At 49.5% G+C, this 27666-nt stretch overlaps 1 protein-coding gene and 1 pseudogene across 1 annotated transcript; both read right to left on the reverse strand.

Annotated features, from left to right (window-relative positions):
• Nucleotides 1–946: 946 nt before the first annotated feature.
• On the reverse strand, nt 947–11365 carry LOC136002150 (vitamin D3 hydroxylase-associated protein-like; annotated as a pseudogene).
• A 1173-nt stretch (nt 11366–12538) lies between these two features.
• LOC136001768 (fatty-acid amide hydrolase 1-like) lies at nt 12539–23161 on the reverse strand. The gene is made up of 15 exons (XM_065656403.1): nt 22887–23161; nt 21514–21627; nt 20663–20806; nt 20204–20337; nt 18930–19136; nt 18468–18508; nt 17776–17900; nt 17417–17542; nt 16165–16262; nt 15687–15786; nt 15344–15384; nt 14429–14468; nt 13750–13858; nt 13286–13431; nt 12539–13194 (listed from the first exon to the last, which is right to left on the reverse strand). The coding sequence occupies exons 1-15, from the start codon at nt 23052–23054 to the stop codon at nt 13066–13068; spliced, it is 1722 nt and encodes a 573-aa protein (XP_065512475.1). The 5' UTR covers nt 23055–23161; the 3' UTR covers nt 12539–13065.
• Nucleotides 23162–27666: the final 4505 nt, after the last annotated feature.

Genomic DNA, 27666 nt, shown 5'->3' on the forward strand with positions numbered 1-27666 from the left:
AAATGACAAGAATGGTGTCACCCTTTGAGTCTGCAGCTTTCTCCTGTTGGGGAAATACCGACTCCAGCCCTGGTGCATGGCGAGATACAAAGGCTTGGAGAAGACACGGATCATCGCTAATGTTGATGCCTTGTTTCAAGGCATGCTTGCTTATTTAAAGCATTTTGGTCTCCTCAATCACTTCCACCTTCCCTTGCAGCCTCTTCCTCTACCTTGAGAGTGAATGATGGGTTGAGAAACAGCACACAATTGTCATAGTGAGGTTGGAAGCACCAAACAGTGCGAACAGTCTAAATGTACCCACAGAAATGCTTAAACTCAGTTTTCCCTCAAGTGCTTATAGGCAATAAAAAAATCCCCAACCTTCTTTTCCCATTCCTTAGCTGGAAGAAACAATGAGGAACAAGAGCGAAGACAGACCACTTACCCCTTCTCATAATTTTCTTTGTTTAAGCATAAGCTAAGTTTTCCACTATTCACTGCACAATTAAACTGCAGAGCCCACTGCCACCGGACTGTGTGGAGATCAAGAGAGTAAATGAGTTCAGGAAGGGGCCCAACAAGTTCATGAAGGAGAGCTTTCTTGGCAGCTATTAAAAATGATGCGCTGACTGCAAGTCTTTGCCAAAAAAATCTCTTAGCAAACCAATGGCACAGCCAGAGAGGAAATCTTACACTTACCAGTTTAGATTTTCCCATAAACATCTCCTCCTGTCTGCTGTTGGAAGTAAAATATTGGGGTAAACAGCTCCTTGGCCTCATATCATGCAACAGATATTGTTATACTATAGTTATTAGATTCCTTTGGTCCAGCATCAACTCTCATTCCTTTTTTAATTTTTTTTATTTTATTTTTTTTTTTTTACGCAATTTAACTCTAACAAAGAAGGACAATTTGAACAGAGATGAGATTTTTGATAACTATTTTTAAACAGTATTTATTGCCAATTTATTGAAAGGGTGGTTCAGAGTCTGCAAATCACAATTTACTTTGCTTTGTGCATCAGGTAGAAGGTGGCTGGAGGGAAGGGCAGGGAACGAAAAATGAAGTGAATCATAGTGAAGGCAGGTTCCCAGAAATCACACATTTCTCTTTGTGCCGTGGGCAAGCCTCTCCACCTCCTTCCTGAAGCAAAGGCACAGCTCCTCCTGCCATGGCAAAGCCATGCACTGGACGGCCACCGGCAGCCCCACGGCTCCTTCCACAGCCTGCAAAAATTAAGCATGGGACCAAGTCAGAGACACAAGAGAAAATGCTGTCTTTTGACATTATAGAAAGAGAAGATGAAGGAAGACATGCAATGGGACAATGGCCAGCTGATGTACACCAGCCTAGCTGTACCACGTGCAGGGCAGTAACATGGTGTATGCAAACCGCTTTACTAAAATGCTCCCATTGTCATCAGGACATGTAGACAAGCCTTGGGACAATGTGCCAGAGGTGCCACTGTGCCAGTCATAGCCTTCTGCTAAGGGTTAAGCTCTTTCCCCACTGACCTCTTTCAGTCTCTTATCCCAAGGGCCTCCATAGTGCCCTCGGTAATGCCTCAGTTCTTCTTCGTCGGCTCTCGTGACCGTGCTGACTGGCACCACCCCAGCAGGGAAGTTTAAGACGTATAAATTGGTATAGGAGGTCACATCTGGGAAAGATCACACAGAGCAAAATGGTAAAATTTAGTGTGCTGAGCCAGCAATGACTTTTGGGTGATAATTTGGGTTGCAGGATCTCACACTGGAGTGCTGGACCTGAAGAGACCATCAAAACATGCTGGTTTTAAAGGGACTTTTGATGGAGAGTTTTGAGGGCCACATGGCTGCTGAGACCTGAGAGAGACCCATGCCTTCACCTGTCAGTCAGGTGGAGGTTAGATGTGCTCTGGGAGAGAGATACCAGTATTGGATCTAATTCAGAGCCTGCATCTATGTCTCCCATATGCCATGGAAAAATCCCAGCTATCTTTTCAAGATAACCCATATGCCCAGTTTTGTAACATGATCTTGGGGATTTTGGATCCCAAAGGGCCATTGCTAGAGATGGAGGACCCTGACTGTTTGCTGGAAGCTATAAAAAAAAATTCCTTTTTCTGCAAATCACAGGCAAGGAGCCTTTCTGCTCTTCACAAAGTCTTGGGAAATGTAAGATGGCCACATTCAGAAGAGCTTGGCCTTATACCAAGGTCTACCAGCCCTCTGACAACTATCCTCACAGCCACTCTCTGCTGCAAGAGTAGCTCTTGGGCTGTTTACAGGACAGATGGTGCGGGGGAAACTCACCCATGAATGACTGGACATACGTGCCCCTATTTGCTGCCCCATAATTATCCAAACACCTGCAGCTCAGATGAGGTGGGGGCATGAGAAGACCCACCCAGAGGAGACCTGTCCTTTGCTTTCTTCCCCAGAGGGAAGACCAAGCAACACACATGGTTTAGGGAACGTCCAAAAGACCAAAAGATCTTGCTCCAGCTCTGCCCACAAGCACCACCACAGATACACCTCAGTGGAGATTACCAAATAGCTTCCCAGCATAGCCATGGTTAAAGGCTGGCCCCAGCATGGGACAAAGAATCATGTCCAGTCTCAGCTTCCTCCATTTAGCAATGAATTCAGTGCGGTAAACCTAGAAGGAAAGACACAGGAGATGACAAACAATGTCTGTTGGACAGCAGTGGCAGATCAATGGCTACAGCATAGGAAAAGGAGAAAAACCTTCTTGGATACAACTGAAAAAAAATCAAATAAAACACAAGCTGTGCTTTGAAAGATACAATGTTTTTTGTTCTTTCAGCCTTAGGTTTCATGTCAGAATACCATGTGCTGCCAAGACCTGGACATAAATGCTAGATGGGCATTTCAGAGTTAATTTCTTCCTGTGAACGGTTTTGTCTTTGAGTTGTATTGAATGGAGATCAACAAGAGTTTGAAGAACTACATCTAGCTGACTAAAATGTCAGATTTCCTAAAAGCTTTGGTTATTTTGGTACATGAATCTAGAAGACATGAATTCAAATATGTTCAGAAAACCTTCTTTCATTCTGCATCAGGATATAGGTAAGAAAAAGCAGCAGCAAGAGGCAGCTACACAAGCCCAAGATCTCCCCCCCACAATGCAGGAAGCAGCTTCAGGCTTGCCCTGTAGATCTGAGACCTATATTTGTAGTCTGGTTTACCACAGCTTTGCTGAACATCAGGCAATGAATGAATCCATCCTCAAAGAGATGTTCCACCTTGTCTTAGTAAATAGACATGGATGGACCACAGCATGGCTGCTTCTGCAGCCACATTCTGGTCACAGGGACACATTTGTTCTCCAGTCCAGCCCCTGTTCCACACAACTCTCTTACTCCAGGTTTTCTGTACATTGTCCACATCTCTCACGAAGGACCCAGCTATGAGGCTGTTTTTTAGTCTGACCTCAATTTCCGTCTGCAGTCTGACATCCTTCCTCCAGAAAGCTTAACAAATGAGATGTGTTTCCAGGAAAAACAGTCAGTGTAGCTAACCTGATTTTTTTTTTTTTTCTGAGAGGAAAGCTGGTTGCTAGCCAAAAGTTTTCAATCAGCTCTTGTTTGCAGTAGATGAAAAAATGTGAATATGGCTTCACTGGAGAAAAACAATTCAAAAGATCTCTGAGGCCAACAACACTTTTAAAGAGTTTTCTTTTTGGTTGGGTGTTTTTTGCAGGGGGGAGAGGAATCTGTTTTTAAGTGGGAAAAAAAAAAACAACAAGCAAGCCCATTTCCTCCCAAACACTCCCATCAGCCCAGTGACCAGGCAGGTTGATCCATCCAGCGACTGGCACTGCTGGAGTCTGCGTGGTGTGGGCTGGGGACATGTTTCTTCTCAGGGAGGGTTGCGAGAGTGTCCCAGGGTGTAACACAGATCCTGCCTTATGGGAGGACACCGAAACAGCTCAGCTTCTCCAGCCTTGCAAAACACCAGCTGAAAGGGCATACAGTTGCTCTCTATAAATAGATCAAGGACGAGGGAGGCAGTGGGAAATATCAGAGGAGAGGTGCTTTTTAAAGCTCAAGGACAGGAATAAAATGAGGATAAACTGGAAGTGAATAAACAGCACGGGAAATATGAAGGTTTCCAACCATCAGAGCAGGGAGGAGAGGAGCCGGCCAATAAAAACAGATACAAGCATAAAACTCAACTGGTTTTAAAGGGGAACCTGCTCAGTTTGTGGGCAACACGCAGGTGTCCAGAAGAATGTTCCTGCCTTATTTTCCTGATCCCAAATGAGTCCAGACAAAATCCACAGAAGCCAAGGAGCTCACAACCACAATTTTTGACTCCTAAGGACTCTGCCTGATAGTTCAAGCATGTGACAATAGTGCCTAATGTCTGAAATGAAGGATTTGAACCAAGAGACAGAAAGAAGGAAAAATTAAGCCTCATCTTTAGAGGCTGGTCATATGCTGTTTCTGCTTAGAAAATATAGGGCAAAGGATAATCTTTCTTCCGCATCCTCCAGTAAGTAGAGACCTCCACATAAACATCTATTGCCTTAAGCTCTTACCACTTCTTGCAAAGCTTGACTTTCAAAGAAAAACCTAGCTGCTTTATTTCCATATGATCCATTTCCAACCCTGAATCCATCACAGAGCTCAAAGCAATTGCTTAGAAACTTTAGGGATCTCTCACTATATTTGATAAAAAAAAATTTAAAAAAATAATTAAAAAAAAAAAAAAAAAAAAAATCACACTACCGCCACTGCTCCGTGCTGATCCCAGAGGTTTTTGGCAGACCTGGAAAAGTGGCAGAATTAATCAGCTTTGGGACTGTGGCAACAGAAAGCAATTAACAAAATGCACAGAGAGCCTCTTGTTATGGAAACCACACAACCCTTCTGGGAACAAGTTCTAGTTTCACCCAGCTGATTATGCTGGGTTCACATGTGCCTACAGGTACATCAAAAAAGCTTACAGTAAAAGCATGCCAACATCTCTAGGTGCTCTGGCACCTAGGCAAAGATCACGAGACTTCTAAATTCACTTGCTCCCAGCTTGGTGTGCCTCTGTCTCTCTTGGAGGGGCAGGTACTTCACCCCACACTGCACCTGTGTGCAGAGACCTCTGCATTAACATGGCACGTGATGATCTGGGTACCAGAATCCACCTGATGGGAAAGTAGTCTGTATCTCTCTGTGCCGATCTCCATGGAGACAGCCCTGCTGTGGTGAGGATCCCCAAGCTCTTAAAATAATCTCGGCTGCACAGCCCTAGATAACACCGTACTAAGCCCAGGTGGTGCTGAGGCAGCACATATTCGTGTGGCCCAGCCTGTGCCCACAGCCCCGTGACAGGGCTTTGCACAGTGAGCTGGCATCTACCTGCATGAAGTCATGGACACATCCAGGTGCATCCCCTTTCTCTAGAGCTACTTCAGTGCATCTTACCCTACTCCACAGAGAGCGCTGAGATCCTGAGCGATTTGTAGGTACTTTTGGAAGGAGAAGAAAAACATGGGATTAGTGAATAATGACACAGCTGAAGTAGCTGGCTACCAGGTGGTTGCATTTTGGGCACCACGCGTCTTGTCCTGGCAGAAGTGGCTCTGCCAGTGTGGTGTCCAGTGAAGTAGTTTTACTCCCACATTAATTTGTACATTTAATCACAACAACCCATGCAAATAAGGCTCTAGACCACACTGCTAGCCCTGGAGAGCATCTTCTGGATGTGAGGATGCTGTTTAGATCCTTGCTAGCAATACCCAGTCTCCTGGAGCCCATTGCTGGATGAGCAGTGTGGCTCATGGGTTCCCGAGAATGGATCGTATTTTGACCTTCCCATGCAACACATCCACAAAAGGCTGTCAGACTCACTTGATAAGTTCAGCCTGGGTTTAGGGACTAAGCGTGTTGAAGTGTATTTCACTATGAAGCCCATCAGGCACTTAACATGAAGCAGCAAAGCACTGCCAGAGAGGAGCAGCTTCCCTCCCTGCATGTGGAAATCTTCCCACCTTGCAGATTTCCTACAACACAGAGGAGACACATCCACACACTTACTATGGGTTTCAAGAGGACAGCAAAGATCCTTTTCACCAAAGTAGGAAGTCTGTAAGTATTGAACTGGGATTTCAGATTGGGATCCCTGATGTTTCCTTTGCTGAAAGGGCAGAGAGTGAAGGAGAAGTCAGGACAAGCCATCTATGCTGTTTCCAAAGCAGGGCTTATCTTAGAGGTGAGCTGCTAAAAGACAAAATCTGCCTGTTTCAATCCAAAATACTGAACAAGAGATGATCATGTGGAGTTTAGATGCTCAGGTGTAAGTGCTCACTGCAGAAATTATAGAGAAAAAAGTACTTTACTGCTAATGTTGACAGTGCCATAAAGGCTCTGGAGTGCTTTTCAGTGGTGGGGCCACATACAACCCTGGACATGGTTCACCTTGAAGTGAGTGAGCGGCTGCGTGGCCACAAGCCAGGGCTAAGCCACTGCCCCTCCAAGGGGAGTTCTAGAATGTGTGCTGTTTCCCAGGGGCCATAGACTAATCACACACACAAAGCCAGTTGCCACAGCACTGCTGACACATGGTATCTTATTGCCCTTCTGCATTATCCATGTGTGTGAACTGCTCTTGTGAATTAGCTGCTGCTCACGCTAGGTTCATCCTTCCAGAAATTGCTCCTCTGCTGCTCATTATTCAGTTTGCACTCACAAGAATATAAACACTCTGGATGTGCCCACTGGCTATAGAGTGCCAAGTCTCATGGCCCACACTGAAATGAGGGGTTTACTCACAAGCAGTCCACCATGTGAACAGCACCATCTGAGAAAATCCCTCTGGTGAACAGCTCGTCCACCACATAGTCAATCTTGGGCGGTGCAAAGGGAACAAGCTGCAAGAAAAACATCCTGTTCAACAGGCAACAAAGATGAATGATTCTGCAAACCTCCTTGACCCACTAGTGAGATGTGTGGGAAGTGGTGGGAAGCTCAGGCCCTCCTTGCTGCTGTAGGACAGCAAGACCCCATTTTCACAGGACCTGGGTCAGTAGTGTCTGCCCACTGTTCTTCCTGTCTTCAAGGCATTAATGCATATTGTGACTTGGCACAGGCTCCAATCCTCCACAGGTTAAAGAAGAATTTTTAGAGGTTTCAACATACCAAGTATTTTTAATTCGTTTGCATCATTGGAACAGCTCCCATATAGAAATCCCCACTGGTGGAACCACAGAATAATTTAGTCTAGAAGAGGTCCTTGAGGGTCAACTGCTCCAACTCCCTTCCCCCTTACTCACCAAGAAATTTGTAAACTGTTTTTAACAGCTGAGGGATCATGGAAACTGTTGTGAGCTTGATATTTATGGGAACACAAAAAATGATAGGAAAAAAAAAGGTGCTTTAGAAAAGAGGTGACTTGGAGATATCTGAAGGCGATTCTCCTATCTGCTAGGCCAGGAATATAAGCAAGATTGGTTTGGGAAACAAACTGTTGTATTTCCCTTCCTCTTGGTGATCCTTGCAGTAGGGAGGGGTGGTCCCTGTTTTATAAGCAGCAAAAACAGAGATGGGAAGTGACTTTTCAAACTCCCCCCATCAGAGGAGCCCCCTGGGCTCTTCTGGTGGTTGAGGGGGTTCAGCATGTGGCCGAAGATGAGGTTGCTGCAGTCATAGCTGGGGAGAAGAAGAACGGCAGGCAAATGAGGTACTTCCGCCTCTGCAAATCATAAATACAGGGCACAGAACATCCATGCAGGGATGTGCGTGGAATTAATCCCAGCAGGTAGAATCAGCATGAAGTAGATTTGTTGGGACAGCTCAATTTAAGAAGAAAGAGGCATCAAATGTAAGACAAATAATTTCAGATTGAAACAAGGAGGCAATTAACTCAACATGCATGATTGAACAAGGGTTGGAGCTTATGCCTGTGGGCCAGCCCTTTCCCAGATGCCAAGAGTCACATATCACAGTGTTTTCATGAAGGCAAACACGTTATTGCTTTATCATCATCTGTGGGATATTGGTTTTCACGAAGGGAATTGCCCCCTGGCTCTTTAGAACCTGGACGATGATGCTGTCTTCTTCCTTCACTTGGCCCAGAAACTTGACCATCCCTCCAGAGAAGACGTGGCTCTTGGGAATGGGAAGCAAAGCTCTTTAGATAGCAGGAAAGATGTGGTTGAGAGCTGTGACAATAACAGACAAAGTCCTGATGCCTCCTCTGACAAAGTTCCCACCTAACTTTTCTCACAGGCAGAAAAGGACCTGACTACCTTAGGGAAAACTAAATCAAAGCAGGTCAGAAATTTCTGCAGGAAACAACATTTTCATCAGAAGAAAAGGCGGGTTTGCTAGTACCACAATATTTGGTCCAGAACATCCTTGTCTGAGGCAACTCTTAGCCAGTCCTCATGAGGATGGGACATCTTTACCCGTTTCCTGCCACAGGCCAAGAGGCATGAGAATTTGGGATGTACCTTGCAGTCAATGTGGTCCTTGATGCTGATGGGAATGCCATAGAGCAGCCCCTTCTCCTTCTGCTTCTTCAGTTTCATTCATGGCTGTGAGGACCAGCTCCAGAAGTCTGTCACGCAGTTCACCTCCCAAGTCACCTCCAAAGCCTCTCCAGAACAGAGAAGAGCAGCAAGACAGATGAATGGATGGAAGGAAGGAAACAGTATTTAAATTGAGTTTTCAAGCTGAAAATTCAATCTCCTCAAACCTCTGGCATTCATTATTCAGACCTTACTATAAACTTTTATTCTTGCTGGAATAATTTTCTGCCCTGGACCTCTGTCCTACTTATTTGCCCACGAGCCACCCTTCATACATCACAGTACTGGCAAATTATAATCCCCAGCATTGCCAGTTCTCAGCAAATGAGCTGGTATTTAATTTGAAAGCCCTCACTGCAGAAGAACTCCACAGCATCTCTCCCATGCTGGAGGTATCACTCACCTTGCCCATGTAGGAGTAGAGGACACTTCCTTGGGATATGGACTCCTCCTTTAGCTTCTCCACCAGTTCCACCATTGTCAGTGAGAGGACATGTGCAGTCTGGGTGCCTGGGTTCTGCAAAGGGTTGGAAATTGGGTACAGAGGGAAGAAAATGACAGAAAAGACTGCAAATACTCAATTCTAACAGCTGCACAGAAATGACCTTGAATGGAGAATTTTAAGAGACATTCCCTGTAGAAATGCAGGCCTCTCACATGATACTGCATGTGTTGGAGTGGGGAATTTGCTGATGGGGAATTTGCTGAGCCTTAGTTCATAAAAACAGAACAAAACTAGGCAGAAAACTGCTTCTTGACTGGAGACTTGCCTGAACCTGTAAGAGAGGTTTGACATGTCTCTGTTTACTCTCCTGCAAGCCTTCACCCCGCTTCTAACTCATAGACAATGTGTTGAGTAGCAGTTCAACCAGCTGAAGTTTTACGAGATTTATCATTAATATGGGGAAAAGAAAAAAAGAAGTGTGTGCTGTTTGCAATCTTTCCTCCAAGAAAAGAATAGCAGTAGGTATTTATTATGTGTTTAAGAAAAATCCCAAATGCAAGGACCTGACCTCCTAAAATCCAGGCACTTCTTTACCTGGGCATGGGCAGGAGGAAATGGGTTTTGGTCACCAATGCTGGAGGGATGTGAAACCCCCGTGTGCTTTGAGGAAGATGAGTCAGACAGGTTCCTATGGAGGGGCAGAAGTAAGGAGAATGGGAAAGGTTTGGCGGCAGGGACAGAAGAGGAGAAAAGGGGACAGGGAGGTCTGGGGTGATCTGATTTGGAGGGTCCCAAACTCCGATCTTCAGAATTCCCTCAACAGATATGTATGAAGAAATGCTTTCTTTATGCTGTCTTTACAGGAGGGTTTTTTGTGACAATGGAGGGTGGTGACCCTCAGAAAAACTGGTAATGATCCAAAACATGCATATGCCCTAACCACTATTCAAAGGGGGACTGATCAGCACTCCCCCATTTCTTTGGTTACCCAAAATACAAACCCTTCCTCCCCAAAAGACTTTCCCCCAAATTACCTCTTGCTTAAACCTGTGAACTGCCTTCTCCATTCAGCCCAGGGCCAGATCCCGTGTCTTCCTTGCCTCCTCCATCTTCTGCTGGATCTGCCGACGTCCCAGCCATTTCAGTAGCACAACAGCTGCAGCTGAACTGCAGAGCAGAGCTGAGAGGGTGCGAGGGTCTCCCCACAACGGATCTAGGACCTGCCCAAGTCGCTCTTGGGTCGTGATTTCTCTCCCAGTCCTTTATGTTCTGGTCCAGCTGCAGATAGGACCTGAGTCTCCCACCTTCTCTTGAGGAGGGCTGTTGAATGCAGACTCTGCAATCGCTTGCTATGCAAGATCAGCTCTGAAGCAGATTTGCATTAACAAAGTCCAGAAAAGGAGTTTTTAGACCGTGGACTTTGAAAGGGTCTGTCTGCTGGAGAAGCGCTGTGGGCTGGGCTGCAAAGCAGCATGCTCAGCTCACACTGGGTTTGGCAGGGGGGCGTTCCCCAAGGCTGTGTTCCCAAGCCACTGGTGGCTGCTGTACCTGGCTACACACAGGGAGCCGAGCTGATTAACAAAGCTGAATGTCTGCAAAACCCAGGTCTGGGCTACCCCTGCTATGCCCATGTCTAATAATTAATTTAACCCTTCAACAGGAGATGCTCAGCCACCATCTCTGTCCCCCAGCAGCAGCACACGCAGCCCTTTGAGCCTGGGACATCGCTCTGCTTGTCCTGGGGAACCTGGTGCAGGGGGTGAAATTGCACCTATTGAAGCTCAGGAGAACCAAGAGTATGAAGGTGCAAGCAGGACACCGTGACTCTGGAAAGGCAGTGTGGAAGGAGCTCTCTGAAGATGCCTTCAAGGATTATGGCTGCCCCTGTCATTTTCAAACCAAGCCCCTTTGAAAAGCATTTTGGCAACCCAGATCAGGGGGTGAGCACTTTTGGGAAATCCCCTCTGATAGCATCCAGCATCCTGTCTCTTCTGCAGTTTCTAAGCCACCTTCCAGCCAGCACAACGCAAAAGGAGCTGGACCATGCAGCCTTGCCAGCCCCAGAAGCTGCCCCTTGCCATGGGTGCTCCCCACCCACAGGACTGTCCCCAGGAGTATAGGAAGTGGATGGGGGGGGGGGGGAAAAAAAAAAAAAAAAAAAAAAAAAATCAAATTTCTCTCAAACCTCCAGTGTCTACAAGCCTAGGGGGAAGCAACAGATGTCTCTGAAAATTCATTGCCAAGATGCAAGGCAGTGTTGCCATATCTGGAGAGATACTGGCTCTGCTCCAAGTAGGGTAGCAAAGCTTGTAAAGAGGCTGCATCCAGGGTGATCTTTGCTCTCTGATGGAGGTCTTGTTTGGGGGCTGAAAGCCAGTGCTCATGCTGCAATCATGTTACCTTGCAGACATGTTACCTACAGACACATCCCGTGGGATTATTCCTGGGGCAGCAGTAAGGCAGCTCTGGGAAGAAGCAAGACCTTGTTGAGAAATTTGTTGCTGACTCGCAAGGAGAATCCTCCCTGTTTGGCCAGGATGGGGAGCAAAAAGAGCAAGACAATGCAGATGTCACCAACCTCTCCCTGCTGACTGTGGGGACTGATCTTCATTGCCCTGTCCCAGCTTTTCACACCGACATCCCTCCACCCAGGCTGGGCTGGGAGCAGATTGCAGCTGCACCTTTTTGGCACCCTTATGTCCCCAAAGCTACACAGCAGCTTTGGCTCTGCCCGGTGCACTGTCCCGTGGCAGTGGGGACAGCTTGCTGGAGGTCTTCACTCAGGTTTTCCAGTGAGGAGCGTTTACTGGTTCAGGTACACCGGTGTCTCCATGGTTTTGACTCCTGGACCCTGCTCTCCTCCGTGCCAGGGAGAGAGAGGTTAAAACAACAGAGTGACGGAGCGGGCATGGGTGCGGGTGGCATTGCCTTGCTGGGGAAAAGCTCCTCCATGCTTCAATTTTTAAATGCAAGCAGATAAACCCTGTCCAACATTTTGTGTGTGGGCAGGGAGCGCTTGCAGCTGGTGAAAAACCCCACCCAAGCTCTTCTGGAACTAGACTTTACATAGCATTCAGTCCTGGGATGCCTGGAACTCTCTCCCTCCTCCTTTCAAAGCCTGCTGATAAAGAATCAGGGTGGTGGGGGCTGCTTTCTCCTCGGCTGGGATGAACTTCTCTGCCCAGCCCTTGAAAAGACCTCATGCTTTTGAATGACTCTGATTTAAACAAAAACAATACATTAAAATAAACCCAAACAAATCTTGCCAGAACTTTGTTACAATCCGCTTGTGGCATTGCTGCATTGGGAAAACACATAGTGGAATCCCTTTCCATAGAACCTTTGGAAAGATGCCAGGAGCAGCCGGCGCTGTTGCCAGTCCTGGTGTCAGTGTCTGGAAAATCCTGCTGGAAAACCTGACGCGGCTCCTGCACCACACAGGAGGGTGTGCAGGGCCCTGACATGCTGCTTGATACATGCAATACCATGAGCTGAAGCACTTCGTACCTCTGCCCTGGGGAAAGCAGGTGTCTAAGGAGACAGGAGTCAACGATCACTCCAGATCTCCTCTCCATATGTGCCGGGTGCCAGCAGCCCTGCGCCATGGGAAGCCACCCAACTCCTGCCCTGCTTGCTGGAGCCTGCAGGCAAGCACAGCTTTGACCTCAGATTGCTGCTCTGCGGCAGGGAAAACACCAGATTTCATCCCCAGGAAGCTGAGAACAGAGGGGAAAATCCCTTTTCCTAGAGCACTCCAAGTAGCAATCTGAACAACTCAGGCAAAACCAGTCCAGTGCCTCAGTTTCCCCATTTATAAGTTCCTGCACTTCCTGGAGGGTGTTGAGAGGGCTATTAAAATCCACCCCAACCCCCACACAAACACAGACCTGAAATAACAGACTTTCCAGTAACAAAAAATACTGTATTAGGACAATGACTGGAAGTGCTCCATCACTGGGGAGCTCGCCCTGCTTTCCCCTCGCACCCCAGAGCCAGCCCAGGCATCACCGTGTCCCCACAGAGGGGAACACAAGTCCTGGGGGTGAGGCAGACCAAAAGGTGACCTGCACTGATGTTGGCTTGGATCCCATTCCAGGTGAGCGTGCGGGACTCAGACGATCATGTTTTTCTTCAGGCTGAGGGTCTCCACCTCCTTCATGAAGCGGAGGCACAGCTCCTCCTGCCACGGCAAGGCCACGCACTGCACGGCCACGGGCAGCCCCACGCTGCCGCGAAAAGCCTGTGGCACAAAGAGAGGGGCAGAGGGCAGGGGGACGTCCAGGGGAAGGGATGGGGATGCTTGTGCTGCTGGGGAACCTGGCGCCACTCACCTTTGCCAGGGTCCGGTCCCACCAGTCCCGAAAGTACCCCTGGTAGCCCTTCAGCTCCTCCTCATCCTCATCTGTCACCAGCGTGACGGGGACCACGCCGGCAGGAAAGTCCAAGGCATTGTAGAGCATGGTGTAGCTGACTGCCACTGCGGGAGAGGGGGAGCTTGCATCACCATCCTGATGCAGGGAAAGCCTTCACCCCCTCTGCCTAAATGACCCCCCAGCTACTGGGGTGCTTGCACTGGGAACTCGAGGGCTGCAGGATGTAAACCTGCCCCTAAGCTCCCACATGTCCCAGGGGGTTCTCCTGGGTGTACCCCATGGGCTGGGGCTGCAGCTGCCTCGGGGTGCAGCTGGCCAGTGGCCTGGGGATGTGAGGGGAGGAGGAACATTTCCCATCAATACTGGTGGAGTGCCAGAGCAGGCCCGCACTGCAGGCAAAGGTCCCCCATCAGCAGTCCTACCCGAGAGCTTCCCAGGGTAGCCGATGCCGAGAGCCGGTCCCAGCATGGGACAAAGCATGACGTCCAGATTCAACTTTTTCCATTGGGCGATGAACTGGTGGCAAAACTCCTGAGGAGGAAACGTGCTGGTGGTCAGTGGGGTGGATGTTCTGTTCCATGGCTGCTGGCTGAGGCTCTCCTTGGGTGCCCAGCTGGGCTCTCAGCCCTTCTCCAGGAGCAGCCATCAGGCTACATCAGGACAGACCCTGCTAAAATCCAGCAACCCTTTGCTGCTTGGCCAACAGCCCTCCCAGCCTACGAAGCACCCTCCCCTCTGCTAAAGCTGGTGGTGGGGATTGAGTGTGGGGGCACATAGCAACCTGGGACATGGGTATGGGTCTTGAGGAAACCAGAATGGAAATAAAGGCAAATCTGCTGCAGCTGATGGCCTGTATTTTCAAGTGTAGGACTAAAAAATTCAGGTCTGATTTGGGATCATGAATATGTCTGTGTCATCTTGATCTTTAAATGTGCTGAGAACTTACACATCTAAGGGAGATCTGTTGAGGCATGATGTTATGGTTCCTACCTCACATCACCAGTGACGTGATAATCTCCTCACCTTGGTGGGTACTGAATCTGCCTCTTCCCAAAGAGAAATAAACCAAAAACTATCAAACCTCAAATTGCAATACTTTACCTCAATTTCACAGTGAAGATTCCAGACTTCATCCACTGTGCTGAAAGAAAAAACAAAACAAAAACAAATAAAAAAAATACACCAAAAAAACCCAAACAACCAAATAATGAAAGGCAAATGAAAGCTGCAAAGAGCAGCTCTAGGGGCAGGGAACAGCATCAAAAAGCAGATGAGCACAGGTTAGCTCTGCTCCTGGAGTTGCAGCCAAGGGAAGAGAGGACTTTGGCAAAGTCCTGGTTTTTCTCTGAAGCGTTGGAGGTCTTATGTCTGCTTCTGCCCATGATGGAGGGCTGAAGACTAAAGGCAGATTGGTGCAGGGCTGCTTTGGCCTGACAAGTGCCCAGCCCTGTTACTGCCCTGTGCTGAGGAAATGGAAGCCCAGGCACATCATTTCTCAAAGTCCAGGCTGTGTGAGGGGGACTGATCCTTTCATGTGGGGGCAGACGTACTGCCTTAGGGGCACAGCACAAAGCAGACCCTCTCTGCTACAGGATTTGAGTCCTTTCTCACCACTAACTGCCCAACACTGACATGGCAGCAAGGAAATGTAAACCTTCCCTGGGCATTTACCTTTCTTCTGTCTTACGGGGCCCCCACCTCATGGCATGACAGATGCATTAACCAGTACTGAAGCTGACACCCTATTTCATTCCCCGAAGCTTCATCCAGTTCCTAAGCAAGACGCTGTGAGTCCCCACCCTCCTTCCCATCCTCAGCACTAGAACAGTTTGCCAAACCCAACAAGGTTATGGTGTTGACATAAACTGCTCTGTTTGCTCCCACCCTTGTGTTTTCTGCCTTATATTATCTCAGACGCATGCAGCTGGGGCAGTATCCCTAATGTAGCAAACACTGCTGCTCTCCAAAAGAGAAACCCAAATATTCACACATTTGCTCAGGCTCAGATCTACTCACTTTGCTCTCATACTTTTTAGGATATCTGAAAATCGAGGTGCCTGAGGAAAAAAAAAAAAAAAAAGAAAGAAAAATAAATTACATTAATACCAACCCTGTCCTCTGAGACAACTGTCACAAATAAAAGGTGTTGGCTCTGTGATCAGACAGGACTTGTGGATTTTAGCCGAAGTGGGGAGAGGAGGAACAGAAATAGCATCACTCCTGTTTGGAGATGTGTCTAAGCACAGCCAGGCAGCAACACCTAGAGACTTCTCTATGAGAAAGCCTTACTGCCATGGGAGATAAGTTATTCTCCACCTGTTGCTTAACTTAAACTACGCTAGAAAGAAATGGACCTTACGAAGGGTTTGGCAATCCAGGAGAGAGCAGTTTTTAGCCAGCTTGGTGACCTCGACAACCAGAACAACAGCCCCATGTTGCTTTTCTCCAGCTCCCCTTTGCTGAAAGAGGAAACGGTGTTTAGCTAAGCAGTGTTAGGAAGCAATCACAGTAGATCATCTTTCACTAGGCCAACCCCCCTAAACAGCACACCTAAGTGACAAAGTTTTGCTCCATTCCTCTGGGCTCCTCTGATTCTCACAGTATTTATAGGATACCAGCACCCAGTTTCCTGTCATCTATCAAGGCTAGTAACAATCCCAAAGAGACCCAAGGTTCATCTCAATCATTTGATGGTAAGCTCCCCAGTAAATCCCAGTACATATCAACCACTATCTACATCCAGCAGATCTGCTACCTGTATCTGGGTGCTAGCCAGACCCTAGGGAGGATTTTCATAAAGGCACCAATCACACCAAAGTGTTGCAGGCTATACTTACAATTTCCTGAGAAAGGAGGAGCCCCCATCAGCAAACATCCCCCTGACGCAGAAATTAAAGATCACATGGTCCACATTGGTGAGTTCAAAAGGCACCAGCTGGAAGGACAGTGGAAGAGGAGTCAGTGGCACAAGCACGAGCAGGCTGTGTGGGAGAAGCCATCAAGGGCTGGCAACAGGCTGAGCTGGGCTGAGGATTTCCTGACAAGCCCTCAGAAAAGCTGCCAGCATCTGAGGGCACCAGGTCTTCCCCATCCCATCCATCCTTCCCTGAAAACGCTGTTTTCCCTTCGAGCAACAACTGATGAGTCAAAAGACAGAGGATGGGCTTGGCCCCCTGATGTCCAAGCAGGCCCCAGGCACAAACGTCCCTCCAAACCTGGCAGTGGGTGACAAAGAACATGAGTCTGTGCTCCCCACTTCACTTGTGCAGGGGCAAGGGAGAGGCTGCAGCCACAACTATGCCTCATGCACAGGAGGTGACCTGCTGAAATGGCAGAGAGGAGGAAGGAGACCTCCTCTGCTCTGCACCCCAAAAACCCAAGACCCTAGAAACAGGTCTGGGTCAATACGGGGCTGCTTGGCTATAAACAATCTGCCATCGGCAACTGCCCTTTTACTTTCTCCTTAGGCTCTTGTTTCCAGATACAAAAAATGGGAGGTGACTTTTCATGCAATCTGCAGTAGATCTGTGGAACTGCTTGCCAAAGGCTACAATGCAGAAGAAATGAAATTGGCTTGAGAATAGACTAAACAAGTACTTGGACACAAGCTTGTCACAGTCACTGAAGAGAAGTGGCCATCAGGCTCAGGAAACAGGCTGAGCTGGCAGTAATCACATGCCACCAGGACTGTAAGCTCCACACGGGCACTGCCTCAGGACCTGGGTTGTACAGCACCAAACACAATCTGCATCTCAGCCATGGTGTGAGTAAACGCACCCACACTACAGACAAGTCATATAGCAGCGTATCTGCTCCCCAGCATGTGTTATGGGTTGGACTGGGCTCCCTTTTGTGTTCACCAGCACCTAAAGAGCACCGAGATCCTGCTGAGAGGAGAAATCAAGTTGCAATATAAAGAATTTCTCATTTCCAGAAGCAGCTGTCTACTTTCAAAGCTGTGGGAAGCTGAGTGGATGCCAGGCCTACTTTCCTTGCCAAATTTGCTTGGTATTCACCCATGGATCCCAAAGGCATGGTAGGAAGGAAGAATAGACGCAGTATGATTACCGGTTTCATGCAACACCCTACCGTGTGACCAGCATCCTCCAACAGCTCCTTCGTCTCCCGAACGGCACGTCTCATGGCAGGGCTTGGCATGGTGAAGAAATCAGTTTCGTAGTAGCCTATGCGGAGGGGCTGTGTGCTGGAATACACCTGCAGAAAAAGGCGAAGCGCCAGCTGGAAGGACATCAGTGGCATCGGGAGCCAAGAGCACACCCATGCCGCCGGGCGAGTCTGGAAAGCAGCACTTGTCGCGCCCACGTGTCCACCTGCAGCATTTGGCAGGTTGGAATGGGTCATGGAAGGCTCTCAGGAGCCACTGGCATCCTCAGCCTGAGCAATGGCAGCTCTTCTCAGAGACCTATGCCCCCTTTGAGGTCCTTTACCTCTTCATTGAAGGGAAGGGGAGGCACTGTGCTGTCCAGGTGGAACATGTCCTCGCACAGGAGCGCCCGCATGCACAGCGCCAGGCTCTCCACGTCTTTTGCCATTGGCCCCACTGCAGCAACCACTGGAAAAGGCCAGAAGAAAGCATTCATGGTTGAGGGTCTCTCAAGGGCATGTCCTGCAAAAGCAGGACCTCTCAGCATCGTTTTGACTTAGGCTAGTGTTGGCAACAGATCCTCTTTGAGAATTGAACTGCGGATGCCTACAGGTGCCTTCCCACCAGCAGGCCCATTGCTATGGACCCAGAGTTTTTATCCATCAATATGTGCCCTGATGTCTCCATTTCATGATTTACAAAATTAAACAAAAAGCTTTGTTGATTATGACACAAGGACAACATAGGACACCACTTTTGACTGCTAACCTCTCCTCCCATGAAGCAGTGACAGACAATGCAGCAACCTGGGGCTTACAGGGTGTGTTGAGGTTTATATGTTACACAACATGCTCCTCTTAGCTCATACATGTTCCACTTTCTCAGGAATCATGTATGGGAATGACTCTCTGAAAGAGTCCCTGAAAGGGAACCTGCTTCTCTCTCTGCATGTGTTGGGGATCTCCCACAACCAGCTGAGGGTCCTCCTCAGCCCTGCCCCACTGCTCTCCCTGAAGGACAATCATCAATTCCTACCTGCCTTCTGCCCAAGGACACCAGCAATGACTCCTTTTTTACTGTGAAGAAAAGAGACACATGAAATACATCAGCTGAGTACTTTCCACTGAAGGGAAAGGCTTCAAGCAGTAGCAAGGGGTAATGAAAACGCTGCCCTCCCTTTGCAGTGCAGAGGCTGGCAGAAGGAAGGGCCAAGGGGAAGCCCAAGAGGGACCCAACCTAGGCCAGAATGATTTATGTCCTGTCAGTCAGGAGCAACCACCCCCTTAGCATGCAGATGGAGAAGTTTATCTGTCTCTGTTCTGGGGGAACTAATGCTTCCCTCCACACAGGCCCCAAAAAAGGCTGGGCAGGAAGGAGAAACGAGCCCTTCCCGGTTCCTTCCAAGTCTCCCCTTGCCCACAGGAGCATCCCAGCACAGCAGCTGGTAGGGTGGTGGCTGGGTCTCACCCAGAGACATCCCTGCATTACTCACAGTACCTGAGTCTGTTCCCGGTGGGTTTGAGTGCACAGATCCCACAGAAGGCAGCGGGGAAACGCAGGCTCCCTCCTACATCCGTCCCAAAGCCTAGGATGGACCCACCTCCTCCTACAAGTGCCCCTTCTCCACCAGAGGAGCCTCCGGGGCTTCTGGTGTAGAGCAGAGGGTTGAAGGTCTGGCCAAAGATTAAGTTCTTGCAGTCATAGCTAGAGAGAGAGAGATACTGGAAATGAGAGGAATGTAGGTATCTGCTGGTGTGGACCCCAGCCACTACAAAAAGACTTTCAGAAGGTAAGTAGGTAATTCGCTAGTTGTTACATTCACACCACTTAGTCTGTGGGAGCTTCCCAAAGCTCCCATGAAGACCACCAGCCTTTTCATGGTGGTCCCAGCACCCGGATTCACTGCCAGCTAATTTCAGTGTCATGAAGCCTTCCCCAGACAGACTCTCTGACAGCACAGATATATCAAGCCTCCTGGGAAGGCTGCCCATTCATGCGGGCCTGAGTGCCACAGGACATCCAAACCAGCCCACCTGGAAGAAGTCCATGTTCCCCCACCCCAGGAGGGAATAGCTGAGCCCCTGCTTGGGAACAGCCCGAATGCCAGATGCAGTGACATGCAAACACCAGATGCTTCCAAGAACTGGTGTAAAAATCTAATAATCCCTGGAGCAACCCTTTTGTGTGGCTTTTTTAAAACCTTGTCTGTCATTGCCACGTCACCTTAAGGATGCATTTCATATAGCTCAGCAACAGTCACCCACGGAGGAGCTTTGCCAGAGTTTACTTGGCAGGACACAGGGACACTTGCTGCCAGCAGAGCACACCTGACCCTGCTCCATATCAATGATGTCAAGAGTGGTCTTGCCAGATACAGCAGGAGATTTCAGAGCTGGGTAATTTAAAGTTGCTAGCTTAACTAGCTAACTAGCTTCACCTTTCATTAATATGTCTTTGCACTGTATAGTTAGCAGGACCACCCCTGAAGGGTAAATTAAAATAAAGTGATTTTAAAACATCCATCACAGGAAAGAAGGGCAGCAATTTCTCTCTTCTTCTCCTCATCTTTTGCTTCTATATTTCATTTGGAACTAAAATTAATTTTCATCCTTAGTGTAAGTGTGTTTACTTTTTTAAGTAAAACTTACAGACACTAAGAATGGGCACTGGGTGCTGTCATTTAAGAAGTGGGAAATAAGAATTAGACTTGATAGAAACCCTCACCTGCGACGAGGGAGGGAGGACTGCCACCGTGCCGAGCACCCACCTACCTGATGAGGGACTGGGGAACGTTGGTTTTGACAAATGGAATTGCCCCCTGTTTCCTGAGCACCTGCACCACCACGCTGTCCTCTGCTGCAGGTTTATTGAGGTTTTTTATAAACCCTAATGTGGAATCATGGCCCTGAGAACACAGAAAAATGAGGTTTCCAAACAGAGGATTGCAATTCCCCCTGCCCCCGTATTTTTATCTATATATATAAGGATGTATGTGCATATCCAGCAACACATCCATCACGCACACATTGCGGAGTGTATTGGTAGTATATCTGACCAGCTTTCTATTGGCTCATATGGCAGACAGGCAGCAAACCCCGTCACCTGCCAGGGCAGACCATCTCACATCAGCTATGACAAGGTTCACCAGACGCCGAGGTCAAACCTTCTCCTGCCACCGAACTTCAACCCACAGTAATCTCAGGATACACACATTATCGTGCTGGCAGTACCTGGCAGTTGATGGAGTCTTTGATGCTGACAGGCACCCCATAGAGCAAACCCAGCTTCTCCGTCAGCTTCGCTTTCTGGAGCTGGGTCTCGCTTTCCTGCAGATACTCCGTGATGCAGTTGGTTTCTGTAGCGATTTGGAGGGCCTTGGGGAAAGCAGGTAAGCATGCAGGTGAGACACAGCCTGCAGCTTTGCACAACAGCCTTCTGCTTTGCAAAGGACACCTGCCTCTTCCCCTTTTCCACCTCCCCATCTGGGCAGCCCTTTCTGTTCCTTTCCAAGACATTTTCATATCAAACTCCAAAACGCTGTCTGGACACAGGGAGGCCACAGCATCAGCTGGTGCATGATGGAGAGAAGCACTGAGCCTAGCAGAATAGCAGAGCCTGTTCTCTTGACGGAACTTCTGGGGTGGCATAAAATGATAACGCTAAAACATGAACCCAGGAGGCCATCAGGGCACTTTGGCAGCAGTAGAGAATGGAAGTGGACGCTGAGCCTTTGAGATTTACCAACCCATTTGGAGATAGAGGGGAGACAACAGCAGCACTCTGCAACTTCCCTATAGCTATACCTGCCCCTGGGAAGGTATAGGCTCCCCTAACAAAGTATGGGCTCTCCAGATGCTGAGCTGGCTGCTCCCCTTTGTTCCAAACCAAGCCAAGAGCCACAGCAGCCAGGCATCCAGCTCCCTTCTTGCTCACAGAAACGCACGGAAGGGCCCAGCCCTAACCAGCGAGCAGTGACAGCTCAGCAATGTTTGAACCAGCATTTGAACCCTGTATTGAGCTTCTCCCCAGAAAGCCAGTCCCACCATTGATGAGATGCTGCCCCACCACTCTCAGTCCTCACCTTGCCCACGTAGGCATAGAAGACGTGGTCCGGAGGGAGGGAGCCATCCCGGAGTTTCTTGGAGAGCTCCGGCAAAGGCAGAGAGAGGATGGAGACCATTTTCACGGAAGGATGCTAAGGGAAAGGTTGAACAGGCAATGAGACACCTCTACCTCAGCCAGTGGGTAACTCCTCTCCCTTTGGCACCCACTGTAGCTCATCCTAAAAATACCTGCCATTTGGTGACCAAATACAAGATCTGCCTCAAGACCGCAGTTCTGCTCACACCCTGATACCAGTGAGCATGGGGTAAAACCTGCAGGGCCAGTAGTAACCCAGGCTTTCTAAAGTCTTGTCTTCTTGGCCAGACTGATTTCACCAAGCACCTGCTGTTTTGCCCAGCCTAGTTCAGACAGGTCTTGGCCAGGCCTGGGGCAATTGCTTGGTGCAATGCTCTTTGCTGAATTACAGTGAGAACTGGCAACGTGGTTATAGGCATTGCTTCAGCAAGAAACTAAACTGGACCTGGCGCCAGGTCTTCTCCTGGCATCACCAAGGCATCCTGCAGAGAAGCACACAAAACAGGGAGACCCTCAGCTGACAGCAGACAGGTCATTCTTTTTGGCCAGAAGAGATTTCCCCACCGCTTGCTAAATATAATGTAAAAAGCTTCAAAGCTCGTCCCTCAAGCTGGACTCCGACCCAAGCGAGTCCACTCCAGCCACAGGTCGAGCAGCCTGACAAATACCGCAGGGGGGTCGGCACGGTCGGCACCGGTGGCATCGCACCCCGCCCCTGGGGGCACTGTCCTCGGGCTGCCCGGCTGCACTTTGGCCTCGGCTGATGACACGTTGCCTCTCGCTTTTTCCTACCGCCTCCTCAGCAGCCAGGCTGAGCCTCCCACCGTGGCAAAAGAGGCCGGGAAGCTTCGGGACGGGAAGACGCGATTTTTCCTCCCCTCCCTGCCGGTTGCTGTTTGCTGGCGCCTGCGCCGCTGCCCGTTGTGCCCCGCCGCACCAGAGGCGTTTCCTATTTCCTCCCCATCCCCGCTACAGAGGGGATGGCGGTATTGCTGGGGGGGGGTTGTGCATGCATATATAGATTTAGAAAGGAAAACAAACAAACCAACCAACCAACAAACGCAAACCAAACTAAATCCCTGTAAGTCCATATTAGGAGCCGGGATGCCATCTGGCAGCCCAGCAGCTGCCCGTTGCAGGCAGACACCTCCCTGCCCGGGGGAGCTGCACGGCCGATCTCCCCGGGGCTGCGCTAAGGGAAGGGGCCGGGGTGAGCGAGGCCGGGGCCGGGGTGAGCGAGGCCATGGCCGGGCGGAGGCGGCTCCCGCATCCCCGTGGCGGGTGGAAGGGAGCAGCGCGGCTTATCGCACCCACCTGTTCCCGAAAGCGCCGCACGGCCATCTCCATCTGCACCAAGCTCCGCTCCTGCCTCTGCCGAGCCTCCTTCACCTTCTTCCAGAGGCCCCTCCGCCGCCGCCATCGCAGCAGCAGCAGCAGGCTGGCGGCCGAGCAGCAGAGCAGCGCGGGCAGCGGGACCCGCATGGCCGGGCTGGCTCCGACCGACCGGCCGCCCCGCTCCGCTCCTCCCGCGGCCGCTCCCGGCCGGGTTCAAGGGCAGCCGCTCGCTGATGGGAGGTGGGGAAGAGGGAGGCAAAACCTGGGGAGGATTCCTGGGCGGGAGAGGGTTGGGCTCTTTGGAAATAGATTTAACCCTTTTGCTGCTTCGCGAGCAGCAGCGCGGGTGGGGAGGAGGAGATTTGAGAGCAGGAAAAGCTCCTGCATGAAAGCTCAGTCCTTTCTGTGCTGGGTGGTCCCTCTTTGATAAGGTTTGTTTATGTTGCTGTGCTGTTCTCTAATCGAGGCTTTGATCTCCCCATAATTTTTCAGCGTCTCTGGGGGTAGGCTTGGCTAGCAGCATCAAAGAGGCAGCGGGGGAGGCCCAGAGATACGCGGCTCCTTTGCATTTCCTGAAGCCGAGCAGCTGCGTGGGAAAAAAAAACAATAAATGCCGCAGCCTGTGCCCAACAGAGTTCAGTTTATCATTGGCAGAACACGGGTGTGCCTGTGCTTTGCGATGTGCTGCAGCTTCCAACAGTGGAAATCTGGCATCCTTGCTCAGGCAGAGGAGTGCTCGCTGGGCCATTGCATGCAGTGGTGAGGGAAACTCCAAGATAATTTGTCACCAACTCCACATGGGGTCTGTCCTTAAAAACTCTTCACCGCTTGCAAAAGTTCATGAGCAAATATTTCAAGATAGCCAGCTTCGATGCTGGAAAGGTTGTGGAAAACCTGTTGGGAAGGATTTGGGATGTCTTCTGCCTCTCCTTACCTCCCAGCAGAACAAGCTGTGCCTGAGCTGTCCCCGGCAGTTGCTGAGCTAGAAAATGCGATGAAGAGTTACATGCCCCCAGACCTGATTTTCCTGGTGTTTTCACTGAGGCCACTGACTTTACTTCAACCTCCAGGCCATCAGGGCTCCTCTGGCAGGACCGGAGCAGCTTGTGCCAGAGCCCACCTTTCCTGGAGGGAAATGCTGCAGTGTTCATGGGGCTGTCTTTGCTGAAGGGTTTTGAAGCCCTGGAAATATCCAGCCCTCACTTAAATTGTGCCTTATGGCTTCTTGCTCTGTAAGCTCAAGGTTCATGAAAGCAGATGGTGTCATCCCTAATTTCCTCCTTTCTTCTTTCTCTTGCTGTAGCCTTCACGCTCTCCTCATCTGCACTGGTCTCGCCCCATGGCAGCACAATGTCAAACCAGCGATGTTTCCCTGCAGGCAGTAAAACCAGGGGCACCTGAAGTCTTTTAATGAGAGAACAAGAAAGGTGGTGAACTTTGGAGAAACAGAAGCTAAAAACTAGTTCTGGTGGAAGAGAAAATTACTTCTTCAACTCTCTTCCCCCTAGTTTAAACCCTACTTAAGATGTCTCATGCAGAAACAATTTTCAACTTCTGCAGTTCAGCTTGTCAAAGGGAAGAAACCAAAATATGAGCTTTGTGCCTGGAGCACCTGCACCTCCAGGAGCTGCTGCTGCAGGCTCCAACTCTCCCCTCCCCTGGGCAAGTGTCTGGGGGAGAATAAGTGGGGTTGAGGCATCAGGCAGTGTCTCTGTAGGGGCCAGCCAGCTCCAGGAGGTTAACCCAGCACATGGGAACCCCCAAAAGGCAGCAGGTCTCTGCTGTGACCCAGCTGCCAGCAGAGATGGGACAGGAGGGCTCCAGCACAGGCTTTGGGACACTGGCTTGTCCTTGCCAGATGAGCAAGTGGAGATTTTCTGCTGTTATGTCCACATGGCTGCCCATACATTGCAGCAAAGTGGGCTTGAATCTTGGGGTGCTGGAAATCAGGGGGGATCCTGCCCCTGCACTGCCTGGCAGGGCTGGAGTCTGCAGCTGAGGGCGAGTGAAAGGATCATCTGGACCTGTTAATCTTCCTTTCCCATTGCTCACACCCCCACAGAGCTGCGGCTGGGTGGGTACCACCACACCCCAGAGGTGCTGTAACCCTGTGGTTACCAAAGGAGAGGCAGAAAGCCATAATCTTCTTCCAGCCGTGACACATCACACGGAATCAGCTGGACTGGCTTGGGTTGAAGGACCAGCTAGCCCGTGTTCATCTGACACCAGAGCAGATGCCAAGAGCATGGCAAACACACAGCAATGTTTTCCTTAATGCTGTCTCCTGGCGTCCAGAGAGCTGCGGCTTCCCAAGGCAGAGATTAGGTTTCAGTGACTAATAGTTGTAAGCTTGCACAAATATTTTTGGTGTGAAGCAATCTGATTCTGGCACTCACAGTGTCCTGCAGCAAGGAGATCCACAGTTTATACACGTTCTACAGGGAAGTGACATCTCCTGTTTGCTGCCCTCAGCTAATTTCATTTGCTGCCCCTTATTTCAGAAGAGGCAATAAGCAATTGTTTGCTGTTCACCTGGGAATTTCTACACTTCTGTTTCTCCATTTCACCCTACTGCTTTAGACTCTTTCCTGGAGGTTAACAACTTGTTCCTGTCACCAGCTGCCAGTCACCCCCCTCCCAGGATCTGGCCCTCTGGAAGAGGATCCAAGCTTCATTTACAGCATCTTCCTCCATTTCTCCTCTCCTTGCAGGTTCCTGGCTCTTGAGTGGGATTCTTCAACGTGATCTGCAGGAAGGGGGGGCAGCTCCTCTCAGAGCTGGACTTTAACCCCTGCTCTGTCTCCATCCTGGTGCGCAGCTCCACAGCAGCTGCTCACCTGGGCTGTGAAGGACCTGATGAAAAGAAAGTTTGTCCAAGCTAAGCGCTATATAGAGACTCTGGAGGCGGTTGTCCAGTAGCTCAGTTAAGAGGTAGTGTCATGTTGGAGGGATTCCTTTCGGCCCTGCAAGAAGATGGCATGTTTCAGCCAAGTTGTTCACTTGGTGACACCTTTGTTGTCCCCTTTGTAGTCACCTCTGCCTGTAGAAGGTGCTTGTTCCCCTCACTGATTGTGCTTCAGAGCTCTGTCAGTGGGAGGGCTGGTCGCTCCCAAATCTGCTTCAAGTTGGAGTATCTGAGTTACTGCAAGCAGATTGAACATATAGTTTGTACCAGCTTTGTGTAGTCTGCTCTCAGCAGATTAGCGAGTGCTCACATATTTCCTACACCAGCAGAGTGGAGGAGGACATGACCTGGAAGTGGACCATGTGCAACTTACACTTGCACAAGCTCTTCTTGCTTCTTGTGCACCTGGCAGATATTGTGTGGTAGCTTGACGGAGAGTAAGGAAAAGTTGAAGAGGTCACAGCAGTGGGGTACCCAGGGTGCAGAGGATCTTTGGCAGATCCCTGAATATTGCTGAAGACACCTTAAGTGAATAGTGCACCTTGTAAGCACTGGGATCAGACTCTGAAAACCTCCTCTCTGTACAAATGGAGGTGTGGGAACTCATCTCTAGGAGTGCCTGTGTTACAGCAACCAAAGTCCAAACAGTTTTGCATTTCATGTGAACATTAAAAAATAAGGAGAGAGAAAAAAAAAAAAACCAGAGAGAGAGAGAAAGAAAATTTAAGTGGCTAAAATTGTTTCTGTAGTTGTTTTACACAGCTGAATGAAGATAATTGTATTGGCAATTGTGAGTGATTACAGTATTATCTGCCATCAAAAAAGTTATTTTTTTGAATGCTAAAGGAATTAATGATACATAAAACTGTGCTTAGATTGAGTGCATTCATCAGCAGAAATGCCTCGTGCTGGCACTGCTGCACTGTAATTACTCCAGCCTCTCAGAGAAGGAGAGCAGGAGATGTGGGGGCTATTGTGGGTAGTGTCAAAGATTTACATACATTTACACACTGAGCAGCTCTGGGGCTTGGGGAGGGGGAAACAGAGCCAGGGCAGCAAAGCTGGTGAGGGGGAGATGAGTTTGGTCCCTTATTTTTTTTTATTGTGTATTACAGAGCAAAGAATAGGGGGTCATCTCTGTGTTTAGAACTTTACAGGGTGAAGCCAACATGGAGAAGATGGTTAAATGTTCCTCAGAATAGCAAGAGACAAGCCCAGACTTTACAGGATGCTGCCTCATGGTGTGTTGAATTGATAAAACATTCCTGGTGTCATAGGCAGTGATTGCTCAGCCCTGGGACACCACCGGTGGTGGTGGTGGGAATGGCAGAGGTGATGTCCTCAAGGGACATCTGCTGCGCCCTGTGCTTCAAGTGAGCCCATCATTCTGTGGCTGGGACACTGGGTACATCTCAGTGGGGACAAGGTGAGGAAGTCTAGAAGAGACGCTCACTGGCTGCTCCACACCTTGTGGGCCTTCAGCAAAGAGATGTGATATTGGGGGGGATGTTTACAGACTGGGGCAGCCCAGGAAAAGCTGTGGCAGGGGTTGTGAGCAATCTGCACAGAGCAGCAGGGTGTTTCCCACAATGCAAAGAACTTAGAGGGGCTTTTAAAAGAAGGGAGGTGGGTTGCAGCCCCTTTATGGAGCCCACGCTCCCTCTCCGCCAATGGACACATGCTCTGCTCAAGCAGCGAATCTTAAAACCTTCCACGATCTCCACCTTCCTGTGCACAGCTGCCTTCTGAGCTCTATTTAGAGCTAAATTAATTAAGAAAGAGGAGCACAAACCCTTTCCAGCCCAGGAGGGAACACCGGGCAAGGCACGGTGGAGCTCTCTCACGGCTCTGAGA

The sequence above is a fragment of the Caloenas nicobarica genome, chromosome Z (genome assembly GCF_036013445.1).
Source record: "Caloenas nicobarica isolate bCalNic1 chromosome Z, bCalNic1.hap1, whole genome shotgun sequence".
In the NCBI taxonomy this organism is placed as follows: Eukaryota; Metazoa; Chordata; class Aves; order Columbiformes; family Columbidae; genus Caloenas; species Caloenas nicobarica.

Excerpts from the sequence above, each read along its gene's own strand:
- LOC136001768 (XM_065656403.1), bottom strand. The coding sequence starts at position 23,054 with ATGCGGGTCCCGCTGCCCGCGCTGCTCTGCTGCTCGGCCGCCAGCCTG. Across the intron at positions 20,807-21,513 it reads TCTATGCCTACGTGGGCAAG|GCCCTCCAAATCGCTACAGA; the intron begins GTGAGGACTGAG and ends GCTTTCCCCAAG. Across the intron at positions 15,385-15,686 it reads CCTGGATTGCCAAACCCTTC|GCACCTCGATTTTCAGATAT; the intron begins GTAAGGTCCATT and ends TTTTTTCCTCAG.